Source organism: Festucalex cinctus, chromosome 7, assembly GCF_051991245.1.
Source record: "Festucalex cinctus isolate MCC-2025b chromosome 7, RoL_Fcin_1.0, whole genome shotgun sequence".
Lineage (NCBI taxonomy): Eukaryota > Metazoa > Chordata > Actinopteri > Syngnathiformes > Syngnathidae > Festucalex > Festucalex cinctus.
In genome coordinates this window covers 15858919-15883857 of record NC_135417.1, presented here as the reverse complement: position 1 = coordinate 15883857, position 24939 = coordinate 15858919, and the positions used below count along the sequence as shown (strand labels likewise).

General features: G+C 39.8%; 5 protein-coding genes across 12 annotated transcripts in view; 4 read left to right on the top strand and 1 right to left on the bottom strand.

Moving 5' to 3' along the window:
• myom3 (myomesin 3) overlaps positions 1 to 2314 on the top strand; it is an 80735-nt gene extending 78421 nt beyond the window's left edge. For all 5 annotated transcript variants that reach the window (XM_077527704.1, XM_077527706.1, XM_077527705.1 and 2 more), the window contains one exon: positions 1210 to 2314. In XM_077527704.1, coding sequence (XP_077383830.1) covers positions 1210 to 1482 — 273 coding nt within the window. In that variant the 3' untranslated portion in view covers positions 1483 to 2314. The remainder of the gene's footprint in view (positions 1 to 1209) is intronic.
• Positions 2315 to 3989: 1675 nt separating this feature from the next.
• fabp10a (fatty acid binding protein 10a, liver basic) lies at positions 3990 to 5394 on the top strand. Its single transcript, XM_077527716.1, has 4 exons — positions 3990 to 4137; positions 4207 to 4379; positions 5113 to 5202; positions 5299 to 5394. The coding sequence occupies exons 1-4, from the start codon at positions 4071 to 4073 to the stop codon at positions 5347 to 5349; spliced, it is 381 nt and encodes a 126-aa protein (XP_077383842.1). The 5' UTR covers positions 3990 to 4070; the 3' UTR covers positions 5350 to 5394.
• A 121-nt stretch (positions 5395 to 5515) lies between these two features.
• On the top strand, positions 5516 to 9906 carry LOC144022695 (uncharacterized). The gene is made up of 6 exons (XM_077527714.1): positions 5516 to 5719; positions 7104 to 7210; positions 8194 to 8295; positions 9138 to 9303; positions 9372 to 9422; positions 9513 to 9906. Exons 1-6 carry the CDS (start codon positions 5655 to 5657, stop codon positions 9778 to 9780), a joined length of 759 nt encoding a protein of 252 aa, XP_077383840.1. The 5' UTR covers positions 5516 to 5654; the 3' UTR covers positions 9781 to 9906.
• A 637-nt stretch (positions 9907 to 10543) lies between these two features.
• On the bottom strand, positions 10544 to 15145 carry pnrc2 (proline-rich nuclear receptor coactivator 2). The gene is made up of 3 exons (XM_077527715.1): positions 14938 to 15145; positions 14421 to 14696; positions 10544 to 12975 (listed from the first exon to the last, which is right to left on the bottom strand). Exon 3 carries the CDS (start codon positions 12951 to 12953, stop codon positions 12495 to 12497), a length of 459 nt encoding a protein of 152 aa, XP_077383841.1. The 5' UTR covers positions 12954 to 12975; positions 14421 to 14696; positions 14938 to 15145; the 3' UTR covers positions 10544 to 12494.
• Positions 14192 to 24659, top strand: cnr2 (cannabinoid receptor 2). 4 transcript variants are annotated; one of them, XM_077527710.1, is made up of 6 exons: positions 14192 to 18231; positions 18321 to 18427; positions 19659 to 19720; positions 20769 to 20829; positions 21394 to 21488; positions 22403 to 24659. In XM_077527710.1, the coding sequence occupies exons 5-6, from the start codon at positions 21434 to 21436 to the stop codon at positions 23452 to 23454; spliced, it is 1107 nt and encodes a 368-aa protein (XP_077383836.1). In that variant the 5' UTR covers positions 14192 to 18231; positions 18321 to 18427; positions 19659 to 19720; positions 20769 to 20829; positions 21394 to 21433; the 3' UTR covers positions 23455 to 24659. The 4 variants fall into 4 exon arrangements, with proteins under 4 accessions (XP_077383836.1, XP_077383838.1, XP_077383837.1 ...); XM_077527712.1 differs by having other exon boundaries at positions 20766 to 20829; XM_077527711.1 differs by having other exon boundaries at positions 20766 to 20829; positions 21335 to 21488.
• The last annotated feature ends 280 nt before the right edge of the window (positions 24660 to 24939 follow it).

The following is a 24939-nucleotide window of genomic DNA, read 5'->3' as shown; positions in this document are numbered from 1 at the left end:
TGAAATATGGAGGACCAAAACTGCCAACATAAAAATAAATAAATAAATAAATAAATAAAAGTGAAAATAAAAACATTATATATATATATATATATATATATATATATATATATATATATATATATATATATATATATATATATATATATATATATACATATATATATATATATATATATATATATATATATATATATATATATATATATATATGTATGTATATATATATATTAGGGGTGTGAATTGCCTAGTACCTGACGATTCGATTCGTATCACGATTCACAGTTCACGATTCGATTCGATACCGATTAATCCCGATACGAATTTATAAGTCGATTGTTGCGATTTTTTTTTCATTCAAATTTAGAAAATACTAATCAGTTAGCTTGTAGAAGTGTAAGATTTATATGAAAATGTATTATTTATTTATCTGAAATTTCAGTCTTATAGAGGTTGTAATCTGTTTCATGTTTGAACAGCATTAAAATAAAATATTAAGGCTTAATGTTCCGTTCATATAACATTCTTCCATGCTCAAGGTGTGAATCCTAAAAATAAATAAATAATAATAATAATAATAATAATAATAATAATAATAATAATAATAATAATAATAATAATAAAAATAAATAAATAAATAAATAAATATCGATTCTGCCGATTATTGAATCGATTCGAGAATCGCGCGATGTAGTATCTCGATATATCGCCGAATCGATTTTTTTTAACACCCCTAATATATATATATAATTAAAAAATTAAATACAAAAAATAAATATATAAATAGAATTAAATATCAATCAAAAAATAGAAACGCTCTGCTCTCACATTTATTTATTTCATGCTGCAGACGCTCTGCCAGGACAAAATGTTATTCAAATGTGGGGGTGGTCCTACACATGACTTGGGTTGGACTCCGCCTTTCAATGGTCGTGTGAGCAGGTTGAAAAAAAAGGAAGTCTTGCCGGCTTGCATGGAGAGTTCCAGCAATGAACAACTATCTATATATATATATATTTTGTGTTTGTTTTATTTCTGTTTATTTTTTTTGTATTTATTCATTTATTCATTCATTTATTGATTTTTAATTCTGGCAGTTTTGGTCCTCCGCAATGAAACATTACTAAAATTCGCCATCCCTGTTTTGTTTTACATGACTTGACTTAATTTTGTCCGCTTCCAAATTCCACAACTCTCTGCTGCTTGCAGTCTCTGTGCCTGACATGCTTCATCGAGGGCGACCCGACCCCGGACGTCTTCTGGCTGCGCAACGAGCGCGAGATCGCCGGCGAAGACCAGTTCTTCATCACCAGGGAGCCTGGTTGCAGCACCATCACCATCAACAACGTCCACACGGACAACTCGGGCAAATACACAGTGCTGGTGCGCAACCGCTGCGGCTCCGAGTCGGTGGACGTGACCGTGAGCGTGTACAAGCGCGGCGAGCTGCCGCCGACCAACGCCGTGGAGATGGGCTTGTGAGCGGGGGTGGCCAGACGAGGAGTGGACAGTATAGTGAGGCATAGATCAGGGGTGAGCACACTTTTGTAATCAAGGGATGTGATTGATTTTTAAAACAGGTGGATGAGCAAGATCAGTGGGAGATGAGAGTAAAAAAAATATATTTCTATCTATCTATCTATCATTCTAAAACGTTTTAAAATGTGTACGAGTTTATAAATTTAACCAAACAGGGTATAATTAAAATTAACAATTTTACATACACATTTAAAATGTGTATGTTAATTAATCCATTTTTTAAAAAAAATAAAAAATAAATTGAACAGCTTTTTCAAATCCACTTTATAAAATAATTGGTTGACCATTTACAATTATAATCTATAATAAAAATTTATTTAAAAAAAACACCATTATATTTTAATTTACCAATTTTAGTGGAAATAAAATAAAATATTAGCGGACTCTTAATAAAGAACATAGTAGGCCGAAAGTGGCCCACAGGCCAGACTTTGCCCACCCCTGTTACAGATTATTTGGTGCAGTATAAACAAAAGTGCACATGGTGTGGCTTGGCAGATATACAGTATGTGTATATATATATATATATATATATATATATATATATATATATATATAGAGAGAGAGAGAGAGAGAGAGAGAGAGAGAGAGAGAGAGAGAGAGAGAGAGAGAGAGAGAGAGAGAGAGAGAGAGAGAGAGAGAGAAAAGCTTCAATGAAAGTGATATTAGAATCTCTCAAGCGTAGAACTCTGCCAAGGAAAACTGTCACTAAATTTTCAGTGTATGGAGCGTTTTATATTTGTGTCTGTTTATTAGCAGGCTACTTCCTGGTTGATTCTGTATATCGTGGACTCGGGGTGTGATGATACACATAAAATTCTGGTTCGGTACGTGCTTTAGTTTTAAGGAAGGTCACGGTTCGGTACACATTGGGTACAGTAAGGGAGCAAAATGCAAAACTTAAAGGACCCGGGTTGTACTTTAAAAGTGCAAACAGTCCACGGGGGCGTTCACCCCAGTGGCGGGCCTCTGCAGTCACGTGAGGAGGTTCAACGGCACCGCAGAGAGGGGAAAGGTTGCGGACGTGTAGGAATTAAGCCCAACTAATACGATTCCACAAAAAGTGGCGTGTGTTTACTCAACTGCACAAGTGGGAGAGGCCTACTGTTAGTGCAAGTTTTTTTATTTTAATAAACCACCCATCTATCCTTTTTTGTGTGCGTCTGTCACCAGTTAACTGCAAGACACATACATGTAGACCAGAAACACACAACATTGTGGAGGGACCACATATCAGAGTCTATTGAAAGCAAATGGTTGCTGGGGAATCCACATAATGTGTCTTGATAGGTGCTGCTGTTTTGGTTAGCATAAGCACATGGGCTCAGCAGTTTAATATAGCCTGTCTATAACATATATGAACTAAGATAATTACACTTACTAACATTTGTTTATAAGTACATTTTATGTGGAATCAACTGTTTGATAGTATGGGATGGATAATGATAAAAATTCATGACTATTCTAAATAATGTATATGATTGATGCGTTATAGTAATGGGTCGATGGGGACGGGTCTCGAATAAGCTTCGGCTTCTACCCGTCAGCCCTTCTTTCGGATGTCAATGTTGCAAATGATGTGATGTGATTGATGTAAACTGTAATGTGTCCGAAAGGAAAAAATGAATAAACTAAACTTAAACTAAACTAAACTGTTTTAATATGAATTACAAAACAAATACAAATGCAAAAATGGCTGAAACTTCCCCAGAAGATAAACGTGGATGACGCAAAATCAGAGTCAATTGGAATGCTAATCGTTGCTGAAACCATCGCCGCCATACAGTGTAAGCAATAATCATCAATACTGTGCAAAGAACTCAAGAAACACTTTGAGAGTTCATGTGCCTCAGTAGGTGCTGCTGTTTTGGTTAGCAAGTTGTATTTTGTGCAGCAGAACAAAAGTGTCTATGAAATGAGATAATGACACATTTTTTTATGGTAAATGTGAAATGTTCATTTGTGAAAAGCAGTGTCCCTGGTACGTTCAGATTTATTTTGAAATAAAATGCTCACCCCGTGTGGACGAGGGTGCATTGCTTTTGCTTGTTTTGTTTTTTTTGGGGTTTTTTTACATACAGTATCTCTTGTTTGCTATATCTTGCTTCACCAAATGTGCTTCCATTTTGGTAATGGTCCACATTTGACAAACTAATTACCGTAGTAAAAAGCACCGGTAGCTGTTTTCAAATGTAGTGAGCAAAAAAAAATAAAAAAAATAAACGCCAGAAAAATAAATACTCTAAGTCCAGATATAGCCAAAATATCTGCTAAATTACAGTAATCAAGTATTTGTACTAATTTACTTGCCCCTACTTCAAGTCTCGGAACCTCTTGATCCCAAAAGCAGCAGCCGCCATCTTCGTTTCACGCCAATTCATGGAGCAAATGAACTCGGGGTTGTTCAAACAGCGTCCGATGGGGTTACTAATTAAACGCCTCGCCTGCGGAGTATAAAAAGCAAGCCGGCTGGGGCAAACTCTCCCCACACGGTTCAGCTTCACCCCCACACAGCCCTCTTTTTGGTCAAGATGGACTTCAACGGCACGTGGCAGGTGTATGCCCAGGAGAACTACGAGGCCTTTCTCAAGGCCATGGGTGAGGAAAAAGAACTTAGGGGACTGGTTCTATCTTTATATGTGAATTAAAAATATGTTCACTCACCAGAACTCCCTGATGATGTCATCAAGATGGCCAAGGACATCAAGCCAGTGACGGAGATAACACAGAAGGGCAAGGACTTCGTGGTGACCTCCAAGACCCCCGGGAAGACTGTAACCAACTCCTTTACTATCGGCAAGGAGGCTGACATCACCACCATGGACGGCAAGAAGCTCAAGGTGGAAAACCCATATATATATATATATATATATATATATATATATATATATATATATATATATATATATATATATATATATATATATATATATATATATATATATATATATATATATATATATATATATATATATTAGGGGTTTTAAAAAAAAATCGATTCGGCAATATATCGTGATACTACAGCACACAATTCTCGAATCGATTCAATAGGCAGGCAAATCGATTTTTTAACATCCATTTTTGATGAAAAAATATTCAACAAAACGTCTAACTTTCACACCTTAAGCATGGAAGAATGTTGTATTAATGGAACATTAAGCCTTAATATTTTATTTCATTGCTGTTCTAACATGAAAAAGGTTACAACCTGTATGTTAAAAACAGTGGCTCACAGTTATAACACTGACGTTTGAGATCAATAAATCATAAATTTTCATCTTACAGTGTACATGTACAAGTTTACTGAATGGTATTTTCTAAATTGAGTAAAAAAATCGGAACAATCGACTTGTAAATTCATATCAGGATTAATCGGTATTGAATCGAATCATGACCTATGAATCGTGATACGGATCGAATCGTCGGGTACTCGGCAATTCACACCCCTAATATATATATATATATATATATATATATATATATATATATATATATATATATATATATATATATATATATATATATATATATATATATATATATATTCACTATGTATGCTGTGACCTCCCCCAGTGCGTTGTCAACATGGAGGGTGGCAAGCTGGTCTGCAACACCGGCAAGTTCTGCCACGTCCAAGAAATCAAGGGAGGCGAAATGATCGAGGTACAATGAACGCATCACTTGCCTCACGCACAGTATATCCATATTGTTTTAAATCACTTCCATTGTCATGTCATTTTTCTCTTCTCTCATTTTTAGACTTTGAGCATGGGCACCGTTACTCTCGTCAGGAAAAGCAAAAAAATGTGAAAACCCGGCCAGTGAAACTTGAAATAAATTTATATTTAAATAATATACAGTGCCTTTCATTGTGTGTTTATTGATCATCCCTGTTTTTATTTACCAACCCTAAATGTATCACGCTTGACAGCGGAGATTATCCACTGAGCATGCGCACACACCGCGCCGACGCATTCAAACGAGCATGCGCGTTGTCTGCACCACGTTCGTCACGTACATTTTTAGACTTTAAGGTTTAGTAGCCGACAGTTGGGGTCCGTCTAACAGTGACCTTTAATAAAACAACACCTGCGGATAGTAAATCGTCGTTACAAATGGCGAGGTACCTGCGACCCCCAAACTCCTCACTCTTTGTACGGAATATCTCTGAAGAGTCCAGGTAAGTCTTCGCATCCAACAGTATGCTAGTTTAGCTATGCTAGTTTAGCTACAGCTAACCACACTACAAAAAAAAAAAAAAAGGCTAACTGACGTTGTTGCTCTCTGTTAATGTAGATGACGTTTCTCTCAAATGTCGTCTTTGCAGGCGCATGGGTGGTTTAAAATTGACCAGGAATGACGTTAGGGAAGACGCCGTTTTATTTAGAAGGCGATTAGTAACGTTGGTTACGCTAACTAACCGCTAGTTGCTACGTTAGCATGATAATGGAGCTGAAACATAAAATATGTAACGTTACACTAGAAAACTGCGTACATACTTCTGTAACATACGGTAGCTAAATAAATAAATAAAATAGCAACAATTGTCCAATGGAGAAACGTTGAAGTTGAACATCCGAACACTTTGTGATTTTTTTTTTTCACCAAACTTCGCCGCCATCTTGATTAATTAAACGTGAATAATCGTTCGCTGTTTTGTGTAGTGTTTCTTTTTAATGGATTTATTAAATTAAACAACAGACAACTGATATTTAAAATGATCAAGAAAGTAATTATTGACATTTTTAAAGGTGGAATTCTACTTGAAAGCCATTAAACTAACCTACATAATGTATTTATTAATTATACATAGTATATTATAAACTGCATAAACCTTTTATTTCTACATTTACACGATATACAGAATGTGCACATTAAAGATATTTAATTTATTATAAAAATATTCTACACTAGTTTTTATTTTTGTATATTAAAATGTGTTCATCTACTGAATAGCTTATATTAGATTGAATATTTTACTCATTGGAAGAATGGATTTGATGTCTTCTAAATATTTGATAATTAATTTGTGGAGAAATGTGTTAATTTTATTTAAAATTAATTATTTTAGTTTTCTATGTACCAGATTCTTATTCACTTGGATATTTGTACACTGTTCATTAAAAATATTTCAAACTGCTGCGATTTGAAATTTTGAACATTGGGTGCAATGTTACTAATTTTTTTACATATTATTTGATTGTTTATTTTTGTCTGTCATGAATAACCGCCGGTGGTGCAAATAAATGACCTTTTGACTGGCAAGACAACATAATTAACGATGAAATAATTAATTAATATCTTTAACGTTTACTGTTTTTTTTTTTTTTTTTTTTGAGTGATAAAATCTTCCAAACTAGCTTTTTGTCATCCACTTTGTATCCTGCTATGGTTGTGTGTGAACTTTTTTTTTTTTCTTTTTCCCTCCCCAGTCTCTATATAAAACTTTAACCATAATTCCTTCCACTGTCTACAGTTAGACTGCTTGTGTTCAGTCGCACAGTGGACTCCAAAAAATAAACAAATGAAAATGTCCCTCATTTCATTATTTCACGACACTTTAGGCCAGAAGATTTGCGGCGCGAGTTTGGTCGTTACGGGCCTATTGTAGACGTCTACATTCCACTTGACTTCTATACGCGGCGGCCAAGAGGATTTGCTTACATTCAATATCCTTTCTTCTTCTTCTTGTGTGCTGTTTCCACTGTGGCGTGTTTCCGTTTTGTAACTATTATCTCTTCTGTTGTTGCCTCAGAATGTTAAAGATACAGTTCTGGAGAGCCCGCCCTCCCCCCACTACCGCTACACACAGAAAAGTTACCAGGTAGAGTAGCCAAAGCCAAAGACCCAAGCGCTAGCAAAATAACACAGCAAAAGCATCAAGATGCAAAGAGGGGTGCGAGCAAGAGAGAGAGAGAGCGAAAGAAAGAGAGCGGCCATTTTGTCTGCCAAAGGGAGCGCCTCCATTTTATGGGCCAAAGGGAGGAAAAGCAGGTGAAAAAGTGTTTATTGGGCAAAGACAAGCGCTGCCTGCATTCCTCTGCCAAGAAAAGCAATAAAGAACAAGCTCAAGTTCACAGATCAAGCATGTTAAAAGGTAAACAAGACAAGATTTTTTTTTTTTTATATATATATATATATAAATGTATCCTCCTCAATTTGATCACTACTTATTGATCTGTCTTGTCCATGCGGTCTCCAAACACTGAATTCTTTAGTGTCATATTTTGTACTTATTTCATGATGTGCCAGCACTGATCTCCAAGGGAATGTGTCAATAGCGGAGCTCTGTGGCGTGTGAGATTTGTCAGCTTTACAGTAACATGGACTAATTGCTAAGCATTTAAAATGGTCACTTTCTCTTTTTTTTTTATTATTTTTTTTTTTATTGTGCATCTTTGGTAAGTGACCAAGAATGAATAATGAGGAAAATAGCACGGCCAGGATTTTGAATTTAGCTGTCCGTTTTTGCTATTCCCTTCTCCTGTAATATTTCCATTTTATTATCATTTTTATAACACTGTATTGAAATATATCAGTGACGACACGTCATCGGCGACTTGTCGACTCGACTTTCATCGCATGAGTGTCAAAGTAGTGCGTGTGTTGCCTTGTGTCCTCAAATAAAAAAAAACCTTAACCGCGTCAGCACATTCGAAGATGTCCGAGATGCTGAAGACGCCCTCCACAACCTGGACCACAAGTGGGTTGGCGGGCGCCAGATCGAGATCCAGTTTGCCCAGGGGGACCGCAAGAGTGAGAATTTTTCTTTTTCTTTCTTTTTTTTTTTTCAATATTGTGACCTTTTTAAATATCGCCGACTTCCCCATAATATTGTAATTATTGTATCGTGAGCTGCATATCGTAACGTATCGTGACATTTGGTTATCGTTGCATCCCAAAAAATTTGACTTCTGAAGAAAATTTTTCTACCTCTCACCATTAAATTTTCTGTTGTTTGTATTATTATTATGCTCCACACGTCAACCAAATTATCAGTAAAATAGTGAACATGAGTGGACACAAATATTTACTGTGCAAGTTGATTTACAGTATGCACCTCCAATTTTCGATATAAAACTTTGCAGTACAGGTCGGTAGACTTCAGGTATGTAATTTATGCTAAATGTTAGCACACCAATGTCTTAAAAGACCTCATTTTGGCAATTTTCAAACTAAGGAGTAAATCTGTATTTTTGTATTTTCTGTGGCTGTTTTTGCTCCTTGTATTGCATTGTCTGCACAAAATGTGATATTTTATTACATTGGTGAAATTAATGCATTGTTTTATTACATTTTGGATAAAATTAAGTACTAATGTTATTACATTTTCAGAAAATTAATACATTATCGGGTGCTACACTCCTATAGGACAAATTTTAAAACTGTTTCTAAAAAAAATGGTAACAATTGATAATGTCACAAAATGGTGTTGACTGTATAGAGACTCACCAACCAGGCATAATTAGCAAGAATTTCTGCACTTTTGGGTAAGCTTGCTATCAAATTTGAGTGCCCATTTTAACTGCTGGTCCGGAAATGATCCAATGTCCCATTGTTCCTGTTGTAAAATGCATCTTGTTCATTTGTCTAAAAAGCTCCCGGCCAGATGAAGTCCAAGGAGCGCCATTCCCCTCGCAGTTTCTCACGCTACGACGACGACGACGACCGCCGCAGGCGATCGCGCAGTCGCAGCTATGAGCGCCGTCGGTCGCGCAGCCCCTCGTACGAACGGCGGCCGCGGAGGTCCGACAGCCCCAGAGAGTATGTCCTGCACACTCTTGTGTTCATTTTGGGGGCCCCTGATTGTTACTTGTCATTTTGTGCTCCAGCTCACGCTCCTACGGCCGACACAGACGCAGCAGAAGCCGGGAAAATGATAGGTAGTGTTCTTTTGTGACCTTTCAGGTCTGCCCAAAACTAGGCCTACAAATTTTAGATGTTGGGAAATGTTTTCTTTTTTTTGTAACCAGGCACAAAGGCGGCCAGCACGAGCGCCACAGGGCCCAACGTGAGGCCGGCTCCCGGAATCGCTCGGCCTCCCGCTCGCCCTCGCCCCGTGGCAGGCCCAAGGGCAGGAAGAGCCGATCCCGATCAGGCAGCCCCACCGCCCAGGAAGAGAACTTCCACATGGCCCCCGGTTCCCACAAGCGCTCCTTTGGCCGCTCCCCGTCACGATCCATATCCCGCTCGCGATCACGCTCCCGCTCCTGGGCAGAGTACAAGTCCGGAGGGCGCTGAACAACAGTTAAGTTTAACACTTTCTTTAGGAGCTAAATCTTGTTTGTCTGCATTTTTTGTTGAGTGACTTATGTTTTATGAGGTGTTAATTTTTCAAAGTAGACTATTAAAATCGGTTTAACACCATGCCCATTACTTGTTTGTGGTGTATTGATATGATGTGCTGTTAGCTACACTGGAGTTTCCCCACATCCAAATGACTTTGTGGGCAAAAGACCCAGAAGTCAATTTGATGTTTGCGTCTCTCATGAGGACTGTTTTGCCTTTTGTTTTTCTGGTATATCTGTAACAGTTACATCAACATAGGAAAGCCTCTGATTGCTCAGTGCGACATGACCAATTCAATTGTAAATTACACCATAATGCTTATATAAATAACCCTTGGTAAGCTGGTACTGTATGAGTCTCAATTTCAACAGTACCTCAAAAACGTCACAAGGTGGCAGTATCACCTTATCCATTACTTCTCATGCGTAGTGCCGTACAGTTCTTTTCTTCCATGTTATTTAGTTTGACAAATGTCTTGACATTTCCCACAATACATTTCGAATGACTTGGAAATATTCGCTAAGGTTCTACAATTGCGTTGCCTTTTTTGTGTTAACAAGGAAGCAGTTTATATTCATGATAATATTGCCATTTATTTGTACAGTGACTGTACTTGAGTATTCTCTAGTTCAATAAAAGACCTCTGCCAAAACTGTATTGAGTCTTAAAACTTACCCCATGAGACTATAAATAAAATAGAAACCAAGACAAACTGTTTAGGGGGGAAGGGGAAGGGATTTTATTTATTTTGTAAAATTTAACATCTCCAAATCAACTGTGCTTCTTTTTCATACTCTTACAACCAATTGTTACCAATTTTAAAATGGGACATTTTCTTCTTTCCACATACAATGACATCATCAGTTGGGACAAATTTAAATCCAATTCTTGACAAGTTCTAATTTCGCATGAGGAGACTGCAATGCATGACTTAACTGGGTAAACATATATAGAAAATGACTACATAAAAATCTGCTGGCGGAAGAACAGCTGAGAGATAAAGGTGCTTCGAAGAATTACTTTTGGTTGGGGGGGGGATTCAAATAGTCTTCTAAAGGGACTTTAAGGTAAGGTACAAATTCATCCAGATAAATGTCATACATGTGCAAAATCTCCCCGGTTCCAATTGTAAACCAATTTCTTTCACCCTACACTGCATCATACAAAATCATAAAAACATGTGCAAGATCTCCGGAAAGACTTCAGTGCAGGGCTCACTCATACTGGCAAATGCTTGGTTTTCTTTTTTTCTTAACAAAAATATTCTTCAGCATCTTCGAAGTCGAGACAGCACGCGTCCCATACATTCAGTGTTATTAGTACTAAAAATACTTTCGTCTGCAAGCCTCTGCCGCACTGTGGGCCTGCAAAAATGTACAATATGCTACAAGAACTTTATACATGCCATCATTCTTAGTATTTACATGGCTCCTGAAAGACACGATCAACAAATGAGGTTTTGTCGTCTTTAGTCTGGCTATGAAGCAGATTCAATTCTGCACAGGGAAAGCAACAACAAATTCTAAAAAATGGCTCACATGAGGATGATAAACAAGATAGTCGATTACACGTCTGATTCAACAACGTCGCAGCCTGTAACAACACAACTGGAGCAAGTGCAGTGCAAAATGGGCTCAAACTCATGATGTAACACAAACAACGCACCGTGCTCGTAACGTCACAAAATGGTGACGCGGTCTCGTCTTCTCAACGTCAAAGTGTGCCGCAGACAGGACCGAATGGATCGGTCCTCTTCCGCACATCAAGACGGCACTAGAGGGCGTTAAAAGAGGAGACTGCATCACAGAAACATGATTTGGGGGGGGGTCTGCTTTGGCTGACGCACGGCGCACCACCAAAGCACAACAAGACCACTTGGACACAATATGAACACAAGACCCGGCATTTTTTCCGCCTTTTCACCTTTCACGTGGGACATTGGCACTTGACACCGAGTGCATGTCTGTCCCGTCTTACATTTTGCACACATTTGTGGGCATCGCCCCCTTCTGGATACTCCCTCCAAAAAGGAGGACAATAACAAGCGCAACAGCGGAAAAATGTTGTCAAAGGCCTTAGAGCAGCTCGTCTCCTGCAGTGCATGTGCGCACAGCGCAATTTAAAAAAAAAAAAAAAAAAAAAAGAAAGAGAAAAAAAATAAAAGGTACACAAGAGTCGAGCGCCTAAGGCCCCCGTCCTTGTGCCATGATATCAACATTTCGTCAAAGGCCATTAAAAAGAATGTACACGTGATTTCCCTGCAGAATCGCAGTTGAGCGTCCTACTGTTTTAAAAACGAACGCCAGAGGGGGCTTTCGTTTTGAAATGTGCTACAAAAAAAATAAAAAAATTGGACCATGTGATGTGCTGGCAACCCATTGTAGAGTATAAAAATAAAAACGGCTGTATATGTCCACAGAAGCGGACAGGAATTAAGTAACGTGTGGAAAAATAAGTGCACCCAATCTGCTTTGATAGCCAAAATAAAAAGAACAAAAATCGACGCCCCAAAAAAAAAAAAAGAAAAAAAAAAAGGGTGGGTGAGTGTTTGGGGGAGGGGGGTAAATCCGCTTTGTTGTCACCAGCAGAGGACTGTAATATCTGATTTGTTTAAAAAAAAAAAAAAAAAAATTCATTAAAATGTGTACTACAGCCATTTTTCCCCATCAGGCCTGCACCTTCAAGAGGCTCTTGAGCTGGAAGGTCATCATCTCCCTGCTCTCGCCGGCGCTCACGGGGAAGGACACCCAGTGGCTGGGCGGCTTGGGCAGTACGCTGGGCGAGGGCGGCTCGCTGAACTTGGGTCCGGCGTAGCTGGGGCTGCTCCGGACGCTCAGCAGCGTGTTGAGGTGCGACACGGCCCCCTCCCAGTCCTGCTCGTAGGCGGCGGCCAGACGGGCGATGGAAGCGGCCGCCTCGGCCTGCCGCGCCTCCGGGGAGCATTTTTCATTGCTGCTGCGGCGGTGATGGTAATGGTGGATGCCACCGGTCGTCGCCGTCGTCACGTTGCCGTTCTGGTCGCGGCCCCTCTGCTTGGTTCGGCCCAGTTGCTGGTTCTTCTTCTTGGGGCGCTCATGATGGGGGCCTGGAATGTTGCTGCACCGCTCTCCGCCTCCACCTCCCATGATGCTTCACCTTGACTGTCACCTAAACACACAGGTATGCGTGCGTCAGTTTTGTTCTGCTTAATAACACAGTAACCCTAGTGTAACCACCCTCTGTGTTAAAAAAGTAAACGTGTGGTCAGTCTAAGAATGTTTTGCGTCATTGGGAACACAATGTCAATTTTGTATGTTCTTTTACTGTCCTGTTTGGACTCCAATTTAAAAAAAAAAATAAAAATTTTTTTTTGACCAACTGGTTTTGTCCTAAGTAGGGGGGGAGGGGGGGGGGGGGGGGGGGTAAAAAAAAAAGTGCTGTTTTTATTAGTTATGTCAACATACACAGAAAAATACTGGTTCGTGGCTCTCACAAGCTGAAAATGGAGGGAATAATAAGTCATAATTTGAGCCTGTTCTCCACATATGCTGCGACATTCCATGGCTGGCTGTAGCTCAACTTCCTGTAGATGACCTCATCGGGTTGGTGTGTACAGTAAACGACAATGACGTCAGTTAGTGGCCTCCTTCCATTGTTTTTGTGGGTGAGCGCATACAATCACAGGTAATTGAAACTTGTCATTAAAATTAAATAGTGTTTGAAAAACTGACAAAACTAGACTAAATGAATGGTGTGCGAACGGAATTTTGCGAAGTACTTTGCGTTATTTTTAAGTCAGCGTCACGGAAACCGGGGGCAACAGTCAGCAGCAAGAGGACTTTAGTTTTTTTTTTGTCTGTGTGAAGATATTTCTCCAATTAGGTACTACAGGGGATATTACAGTTTACTGCAGTCCTCAATTATTTTGTTGTTACAGCCCAAAGGAATAAGAATATATTTTGCACCCTCTGGTGTAGTAGTACTATTTTTCTATTAAATTTAACAAAGCACCACTGCCACCTACTGCAGTGGATGTGCAATTGCACTTTATTCTAGACTGGGGGAAAAAGTTCCTGATGTTAAATGTACCCTATCTATTTGAGAAGAACTGGCAAATTAATTAAAACTGATTTCTGATGACTTAAAAGGTATTTAACGCACCTTTACAGGTTGTGTTTAATAATTCATGGCTTGCTTTCCACATTACACAAGTCGCCGCCAAATCAAGTAAACAAAAAGGCTAGCAGCTAGTAGCATTTGATAGTCTGATGATATCGTCCTGCATAGGTAAAACTTGTCAGAAGTAGATGTAAAAAAAATAAAATAAAAAAAAAAAAAATACATATCAAAACACAAACAAAAATGTGATTCAAGAAAAAGTAATTGTGGATACTTGTTGGAAATTCGTTTCTCTATAAAAACGATCATCAATAATTAAAAAGAAAAAGAAAAAAAAGTCATTAGAAATGTCATCGGTTTAAAAGTTAATTGCAGACATTTCTGGCCTTTAAACTGCAGCCTTTGCCTACGTGCGGAAGAGCAACCAGCCAGTCACCCCTCCCCCATCACCACACAAGACGAAAACAAGCTCTCGGCACGGCCCAGGCACGCACCTCTTTGTCGCCACGAAGTTGCCCAGGAAGAGATCCCTCTTCTTCGTCCTTTTGGTCTGCCTTTCGCCTTCAAATAGCCTCCTCCGTCTCCGAGAACAGTCGACGTTGATGTTGTCACGGTCGGGTCTCCTCCTGCTGGTATCGAGCGGTCTTTGTTCCGTCGAGTGTGCCGGGATGGCGGTCGTCGAATGGTGCCAATGGGCGTCGTTTGGTCGCGGAGCCGAGCTGAACATGAATTCACCTCGGCGCACACGATACACTACGAAGCCGCGGGACCTAAAACATAATGGCCGCCATTACACAACAGATTTCATAATTAGCCATTTCGACGTCGAACACTTCCTGTTGTGACGCAGATTCGGTGGTTAAAAACTCATTCCAACCAGGGTGGTTATTTTCTATTTACGTTACTACGTATTAATTAATCGAGTGAAGCGATGGCGTCGTTAATTAATTTCATTTAGCGGAGAACAAAAACAAAGAATCGTTGGCTCAGGAACAAAAACAAGTCTCTTACCGACTTCTTAAGGCTTGATCGTCGAAGCCTTTTGTCCGATTTGTCGTTTTAGCGAAACAGATATCCCTCGTCAATATTTCCCACAAATTCGGTTGGTGGTCACCCTTGTAGATGGGGAAAACATAACTCGAGAAAGCAATCGCCTCTTTTCTCTCTCGCCTTCTTTTCCGACTGCGTCTAATTGCTACAAAATGTCGCCTCTACTCGTCTATGTAGCTGGAAGCTGACCGCCTCCGACCAATCACGTCGCGAGTTTGAAGGGCTCGGGCCAATCAGCGGCGAGTGAGACGGACGCATTCAGTCTTGTTGCCAGACCAGTGACGTCAGTGGCCGACTTGTCTTCGCTTTTGTGCTTTCCGCAATTTCCTCATAGAGAAGTGAGAAGAGAGAAAAGACGAAAAAGCACACCTCACGTCGAATGTATAAAGCTGTTTCGCTTCCGAAAAAATTGTTAGGTAACGTTATGTGATTATAAAAGCCATACGAGGCGGAGAAGCCGCAACATGCGTCGGATTAAACGTTATGTAATGCCGATCCTTTGTCGAAATCGGACACATTTAGTTTTAAAATAATCATTTGATGGCATAAGGTGGTCTCCAATCTTGTCTGTGACGCTTTTGTTTCTTGTTTCTGTTGAAACAGCTGCAACAGGCTGGACGTGAAACCTTTCACCCATCCCCCACCGTAACTCACCAAAACATTTACTTTTGCATCCAAGTCAGCCAACAGCGTTTGGGGCAATATAACTACGAAGTGCCTTTGTCTTCACATCTGTTTACGATTAGTTTTAAATGTCTGTTCTGTTAATAACACTATGTATACTAAGAAGAAACCTAATTGATTCTAAATTTACCTTTATGACAATTGATCTTTTACAATGACAGAGTGGACATAAGATTGAGTCGCTTGACAACATCCAACTACACAAGTGATGATGAAAATTGTGTAAATATTAATTATGAAATAGCCACCGTTTCAGCCTACATCGAAGAAAGACAAAATGCTGGATGAAATTCACTGAAAACATAACATAAAAATAAATAAATAAATGAGTATTTCCAGTACCTATTCAAATACATCAAAATGACTCATTTGCTCAAATAAGTTGTGGAAAATAAAGCCATTTCAGTAAATTGATAATATTAAACAGTGCACAGCTTGCTGAAGGTCCATCATGTGCTCACAAAATGCTAACAGCGCAAAATGTCCACTCTGGCATTGTCCACCCTGTCACCAAGCTCACATACCATATTTTGATCTTTGTGTTTATAATACAAGAAATATGAAGTTTAATGGAACATCTCAGATTTTGTGGGGATGAAATGGGGAAATCTAAAATGTACCCTTTTGCATTTTAAATGTACTCATTTAAAACATTCAAACAATACAATTCAATACAAAACAGTAGGCATTGAATGTGGCACCGTGAGGGACAATTACGTGAGGTAGGGTAGTGGGTGATGTTATTAACCTTTTGCCGGGTGACTTTTAATTGGACTTCAGCATTGTGAGGAGGACACACAGTCAGGTTTAGCATAGAGGCAATAAAAAGTACTGATAATAGACTGGAATATCATATTTACTCAGCCAACAAGTGCATGACCTCAATCCAAAGACATACAGCGTACCTACCATTCACACTCATATTCGTACGCCGAAGGACAATTTACAACATCCAGTAACTTGCATGGTTTTGTACAGTGGGAGGAAGCTGGAGTACCCGGAAAATCCCACGCATGCAAAGGAAAAACATCTGTTTTTCCACTTTCTTTTGTCTTTGTATGTATATGTGTAACTGTTTTTTCTTCTCTACACACACTCCAGCCACGGAAGTGTACTCTGTAAACAAGAGCAATAACATAGCTCCCAAACAAATCATTTTGAGCCTCACGTTACTTGGTTTGTACCACTTGTGCTATTCCGTACGTCACGGTCAGTACAACCTTGACCACATTTGCACTTAAAAGGTTAAAAAACAACAACCAGATCGATGCCTCATGAGTGGCTTTCCTGCATTGAGGAGAGTGAGTGGACTTTAAAAAGTTGCACAACAACAGAGCATGCTGGGCTGGGGGAGGGGCGGAGTCACAATCACGAGTCCCAAACTATGTAAGGAAAGTAGGTCAGCGGTCAAGGCCTCCTGCAGGTCGCGCAGACCCGGCAGAAGGCCACGTCACCATATTTGTCGATGTAAACATGACACTGATAGTAAACAAAATGATATTTAAAAAAAAAAAAAGTAAACAAAATGATATTTAAAAAAAAACAACAACAACAAAAAAAACACACACCCGTGTCATTTGATTCTTGAATCAAATACATGACGCGCGTATCTTTTCCCTCCAAACTCATTGGAGGCCCTCACTCTGTGGGGGAAGTTCTGCTGACTGAGCACCAAGATACCACAATGGTGGAGTTTTCACACATTGACATTCATAATATTCAGAGAGAGTTCCCCAGGGAGAACTGATTACAAAAAACAAAACAAAAAAAAACGGGTACTTCTTGAGACAAAACCAACAACAGAAATGGTTTGCTCTGTATCTGTTTGAATGTCATGCTTCACTTCACATTTGTTACAGTAACGGAAGAAAATGCAAAACAAAAGTTTTTTTTTTTTTTTGCCTAAACAGGAACCGAGTCCTAGCCGTAAGTTCTCGAATAAACAAAAATAACAACTGAAAACCTGAAAGGAAAGTACATTAATAGTTGAATAGTGGACAAGTCCAACAGCTACCGTTTTAACAGAATGAAATATAATGTTCGAGTGGCATTTGTTTAGCTTTGAAGAGGATTGGGAGAGGCTGTTTAATTGCAGGCCTAAGTTGTTTGCGTCACAATAATTATGTACTTGCCGCACTGGTTTCATTGTGAATGAGTGACCACAATTCATATGCTGACAGAAGCATATTACAAACAGGATTATTATAATTTTGGAATTTTTATTTTAGGTAGTTTTGATTTCATTTTGAGTTTTTTTTTTTTTTTTATTCAGTTAGTTTTAATTAGTTTTCAGGGTGGTTCTGTTAGTTTTTCTTTTTTTTATTATTAGTTTTAGTTATTTAAAAAGTGCTTAGTATTAGTTGAGTATTAGTTGTTGTTGTTGTTTTTTTTTTAAAGTGTATTACTTGTGCAAAATATTTGTCGTTTGATTTAAGCGACGGAAAAGCCAATAGAGCCACGAAAAAATATGTCCCAGCGTGCTTCTCGGACCTGCTTCCATTCAGCTTGTGTGTGCTGTGCCGAGGAGGAGACGCTGCCAGTTGACCGCAGATGATAATTTATGATTTGATGGTGTGACCTACTTCTTATGCAAGTTGACACTTTACTTGCACATCAAGTTTGCGCCTAACCTCATTTTGATCTAATCATGTCTTATTAAGGATGTTCGATCCCGTTTTGGAAAGCGTCATGCTTGTATCAACACAGCACCAACTTGGGGAATAAAGTCGAGTTTTGCGCCTTCCGAGGCGTGATGGGCAAGGCGAGGGTGAGAAGTTTCAATACATTTTGTTTTCCAGTAATCCCTTGCTATTTGTGGTGGCTAATTAGAGGCCTGCGGCAAATACCAAACAACCGCAAGTAATTGGCACCCTCATAAAAATGCTTCTAATTGCCTGTAATGGTAGTTTAAACCGTAAATATACCACAAACTATATGATCCCAAAACAAAACATACTCATTTTACATTACCCTTAAAAACAAATGACAAAACAATTGTCAATTGACAAAAAAAATTACAGTTGTGTCCTGAGTTGCAATTACCCCCCCAATATTTTTTTTAAAATAAAAACACCAGATGTGAGTGCTGTAGTTTCGTGCTACATTTACTCAAATAACTTTTGTTTTAAATTGTACTTGTTAGAGTAGTTTCGATGCATACATTTTCCTTATATTTGATTGTATGTTAAGAAGAAAAGCGAGTCTACCCATCTCTGAAAAAATCAGAATAATAACATTTGTTCCTCACATAACCTGTAAATAAAGAAAATATTGTCTCTCCTCGTTTTCCTGTGGGGTCAAAGGTGGTTGGCAAACCAGCCATTGTCCTTCCACTGCAAGGAGAAAACAATGGCAATTGATGGTGGCCAGCTATTTGCTTCCACCATGCTTGTATCTCAAATTTCTGCTCATATTTCAAGACGGAAAATGGCCGAGTGACGACTCGTCTCTTGAAAATCTAGTAATAAGTAAAGGCAAGGCACTGCTGTACTTCCTTGACACCGATTTACAGCAGGAAGATGCGGATTGGGCCTGCCTGCAAATATATGTGAATAATTGATGGCCATTCAATTCTATTGGTGGTAAAAAAAAAAAAATAACCCCAAAAATTCTTGAATAAGTGGGGATGTACTACCAATAAGCATTTTCCGAAGTAAACAAGGATTTCCCCGCAACAAAATATTTAACAATATTTTATCAAATATATTTTGACAAATTCGGTATAGGGCTTTGACGCCATCCTGTGTCTTCTTATTTTGTTCCACGAACAGCACAAAAAAACAGCAACAAGTGAGATCAATGCCGTTTTTTTCTGTGATGTGCCAATTTTACAAGATCCATGTGTGAAAGTAAGGTTGCATTTTAGTTTACCAGCAAGGCCAGAATGTGTTTACCACCTCAAATTGATGCCTACGTGTATTATTTCATCCTCTCATCATCGTCATGATCATCATCATCATCATCATTATTTGTTCTCTCCCTCCCTTCTCTCTGTCCAGTCTTTCTTTGCTCTCGTCTTGTGCTCCCACCACTAAAAAGTGTCGAGGGCAAACGGCAACAGGTAAGCCCCTGCCAGGTTCTTCACATGTACATTGTAAATGTTAAGTATGCTGATGTAAGCTGCAATAATGGTTGAGCAATACTTTTGGGAGTCTTCAACCTTTTTTGATGATGAATTTCTGCTGAGCTAGCCGCGTGTGGAAACAGTGAGACAGCGACTCAACGACATGTCAGCTGTGAAAAGGGGATGTGCAGTGTATTTTTGATGGGAAATGAGCAAAAGTCTCCTTTCCAAAAACAAGAGCACTTCTGCATTCTTCTTCATTCTACATGGATTTTTAATACACAGAATCATCATCATTTTTAAAATATATTGAAACAATGGAGTAGTATGGCTTTATTATTTAGGGAAGACAGATTATTAATATACATGCTACTTTGATATTTTAGTATTGTTTATTTACATTATATTTTAAATACATTAGAGTAGATTTGATATCCATTTTTGATTGGATATTATACATGTTATTTCTTTATACTTGGTATATATTTTTCAAACATATACTGTATGTAGAAATATTTTCATTTGGGTTACTCCATTAACAGCTGCGTTATTTAATACTCCGGCCCAATCCTCTTACATTAGTTTAATCTATTGATTGCATATAGGTGAAATGATTGATAAAAGCTGAATGACCTTCACTTCCTGATTACCAGTACACTACTTCATGCGTCCACCAGGGGGGAGCATTGTGCATTCACATTGCGAGGAATTGCAGCCTTTTGGGGGGGAAAAGAGAAAAAAAAATTGGTTTGGTGACTCATCACAAATAATAATATATCTATTTTTGCACTGTATATAAACTAAAGACAACTTGTAAAAATACATTCAAGCCATTCTTTCTTGTGTTTATGGCTAGCATGTTATATCTGTTCAGCATGAGGCCATAATGATCGTTTTATCTGTTTGCTTTGAGCTCCAAATGACTTTCCACTTTGCCTTAAAAATGTCAATGTTCCATGTGAGGTCCAAGTTCAATATTGACCGAGAGGACGCGTAATTACATTTTCTGCTTATTATTGTTGTTGTCCCCCCACTCCCTCAGCAGGAAGCGTCCACCCTTAATTGCTGTCGGAGTGGAAAAGGTTGTCCTCGTTGGCGCCCATGAGGTTTGGCATTTGTCTTTACGTATATGACAGTCATAACTGATTACTTATGTATTTTATTATCGTAGTAGCGTAACCTTTAATAACAAACACAACACAAGCAATTTCCTCAAAAACCTTATTCCGCTATTTGAAATAATCTATTCCATGGCCATCCTAAAACCTTATATTGACTGTAAAGGCAATCGAGGGTGCTTCAGCCCCAAAAGCAAAAAAAAATAAAAAATACATAAAAATAATAAAAAAAACAAAAACAAACAAAACTCATACATAGATGCGGGTTGTTCCTTTGATATGCGACTAACTGGACTTTTGTGAGATTTTGCATTTTGTGGAAATTTAAAAGGCATTTTCCTGTTTGGGGAGCAATTCTGTCAAATTTGATGTGTGACATCATTATAGTCTAATTGCTGGCGGCCATTTTGTAAAATTGTTGACATCTTAGACGTTGACATCAACGTAATGTCCTTTAATAAGTCTTAACATCCTTGTCTGCACTTCGTTACAGCTGGCGACGTTGTTAATGTGCTGTAGAAATCGAGTTGACTTCAATTGTCTGTCCTAAAGTGATACGAAGACCATCAATTTGCAAAGATAAAGTGCTAAAATGGAAGAATTGGATGTTCCCACCCAAGTTGAGGAAAACATGTCGGCTTCACAGGGTAAGGAGTGATGGGTGAGCGGAAAATGAATGCTGCATTCGAGGACGGCCGAAAATCGGATTGATCCCAGTTGGCTTTTCCCAGTTACGACCTGAAAGCGTTCGAGGCAAACGTAAACAACCAAAATGGCGGATAGCGTTAAGTTGTGTTTTTTCTTTTGGACCACAACACACATTTTGACCTCCAGCAAACTTGCCTTCTTGCATTTTTGCTTCATTTATGTATTTATCTTATTTCATAAGCATTCCATACAGTTCAGTAGTTCACCGTATAATGTTTCTTTTTTATTTTTATTTTTTTGAGAGAGACAGCTCAGTATTATTCATTTGGCAGGCTTCCCGAGTAAACATGTCATCATTATCATCGCTCTCTTTTTGTGTGTGCGTGCATGCGAGTTTGTTGTCTTTAATTCACCTGAAACTTGTTATAAATCCAAGACCCTTAACCTTAACCGGATTCTTCAGTCCCGCGAGAGTCTTGAGGTTGTCAGGAGACCAGAGGAAGGATCAAAGAAAGGAAGTTCACCCTATAATTTCATGCAGAGAGATAGCGGCATACTGTCACGTGTGTTGCGTTACGTGAAGTCATGTTGAATATTTATGAATGAAGAAAGCTACCTAGTTTTATATGCGAGTAAATTGTGTTTTGCCATTCACGGTATGTTTCCACAGTGGTTGCCATTGTAGAGTGATGTCACATCGAAGTCAGTCGGTGAAGTCGAGGTACTTTTTTCCCCACCCGGGAGACCATGATTGTAAGTGTGCGTGTTTGTGTGAGTGAGTGTACTAATTCCGAGTTCAAGGGGATGTTGCCGTATTTCCTGGTTTGAAGTCAGAAAAGTCCGACTTCCCACTTTCCTCGAATGCAGCATTTCTCAGCTGACTTTCGGCTGTACAGAAGAACTTTCCTCTCAGTCAACAGGTCCTGCAAGAACCTGGACTGCTACATGGTCCTGATGGCCGTGGAGAAGACGGCCATCGGCTCCATCTGTTTCCTGGCTGGGCCCATCACACTGCTGGAGAACGCCGTCATCCTCGGCTTGATCGCAGCGAACACCTCGCTGCGCCGGCGCCCCTCCTACCTCTTCATCGGTAACCTGGCGCTGGCTGACGTCTTTGCCGGCTGCTTCTTCACCACCAGCTTCCTGGACTTCCACCTGTTCCGCCGCAGCGATGGCCCCACCGCCTACCTCTTCAAGCTGGGCGGCGTCACCATGGCCTTCACCAACTCGGTGGGAAGCCTGCTGCTGACTGCCCTGGACCGCTACCTGTGCATCCACCGTCCGTCCAGCTACAAGGCGCTGCTGACCCGCCGCCGCGCTCTGCTCTGGCTGCTCGCCCTCTGGGGCGCCACCGTCTTCATCTCGTCACTGCCGTTGATGGGCTGGACGTGCTCCGCCGGGTTGGCGGCCCCTTGTTCCCGCCTCTTCCCCTACATCAGTCGGGGCTACCTAGCCTGCTGGACCAGTCTCATCTTGGTTCTCCTGGTGCTGATCCTGTGCGCTTACGTCCTGATCCTGTGGAAAGCTCACCGACACGAGGCCTCCATGGGCAACCTCCAGGGGGCGGTGGGGTCAGGCCACGCCCGCATGAGGATGGACATCCGGCTGGCGCGCACTTTCGGCCTGATCCTGCTCACTCTGGTATGCTGCTGGCTTCCGGCGCTCTCCTTCATGCTGGCCGACGTAGCCGTGGTGCTGACCCGCAATCAGCAGAGGGCCTTCGCTTTTTGTAGCACTCTTTGTCTCCTCAACTCGGCCGTCAACCCCCTGCTATATGGACTGCGCTGCCGGGAGCTCAGACTCGCCCTGCTGCACCAACTCAAGGTTCTCAGCCAGGCCACCAGGTGTAAAAAGGCCACCGCGGGGGATTCCGATCCAAGACCACCATCATTCGAGAACTATAGCACCCAGGAAATGGCCAGAAGCTCTCAACTTCGCTCCGTTTTAGAAATAACAGACGAGTAGTAGCTGGATATTAGGATGCTAAAAGCCTAGATACACCAATCCAACATCGGGAGTCGGACAGCGCTGGGCCGTCTGATCAGTGTATAAATTACTGTCGTAAATTCGGTCCGAGTTGGAATACGTCGGGTGGGCGTTTCCAGCAAAATGTTTAATCGGCGTCGGGGCATTTCATCACTGTGATTGGCTGCTAGCTAACGAATCAGCACACGGGGCAAGAAGAGGAAGTGACGAAGGCGGATAAACAGTACTGATAGCAAAGCCTGGACCATTTTTTTTTCTTTTGCTCATTTTGCGCATCGTCACCCTGCTTTACCCTCTACATTTGAACATACAATGTCTGTCTCGACAGATCGGGAAGATGATTTCATCCCTTTGGTTCAAGAGAGACCGGCATTGTATGATATTACCATTAAAAGGTTTGCCGACAAAGGTATGAAAGCATGGCATGGGGGCGCGACTGGACATAGTTTTTACTTAGTTACCTAGTTTTATAGTTTTTGTTTTAACTTTTATATACAATACTGTGCAAAAAGCCGCAGGGTTTCATTCACGTGAGAGGACATTGAGAGAAAAGGTAACCGGTATGTATAGTTTACGTTTTTATATCCCGCCCCCGTATAGAGTTTTCTGGTTGCCTTTAGGAATAATGACTACCACCGCCGATGGTATGGAGGGGAATTACTTCTCGCGCGTACGCTGAAATTACGTAACAGTCGGGTTGGTGCAGTGTGTATTTACGTCATTTTTCTACACGACGTGCTGACATCGGATTGGTGTATCTAGGCCTTAAAAGTCACTGCTAGGTAGTTGTTTTCAAATATAATAGCCCTTTTAGGAAAACTAAAGAAAAATACTTCAAAGTCAAGGATGGACTTTGAGGCAAAAGCTGCTTGTGATCGATGATCACAATTATCATCGTCATCGCTGACAGAAATTGACCAACAGTTTCTTCCCATTTTTTTGGTGATCTCTTAAAGGTTTTCAGAGCTTTATGTAATATATATATATATATATATATATATATATATATATATATTTTTTTTTTTTTTTTTTTTTTCTATCAAATATAATCCAACTGAACTATTTTAGATCAATGAAAAAATGTATCGTGAAATGATTGGAGCTAAGCTAGTTCGCCATTTTGAACAAGGCTATACCCGGTGTAACCCATTAAAGTAGAAATCAACCTTAAACATTTCTTGACAATATGTTATATGTGACCTCACTGGTCTAAACATGACATTCTGATTAATATTATATTTGTGAAATAAGAGTTATGAAGCAAAATCCAGCTGTTTTTAGCCATCTCAGGGGGCGGCCATTTTGCCACGCTGTCGACTGAAGATGATGTCAACATTGATGTCATCTTCAGTCGACAGCAAGTGGCAAAATGGCCGCCCCCGAGATGGCTAAAAACGGGCGGATTTTGCTGCTTAACTCATATTCCATTAACACAATATTAACCAAAATACCATATTTAGACCA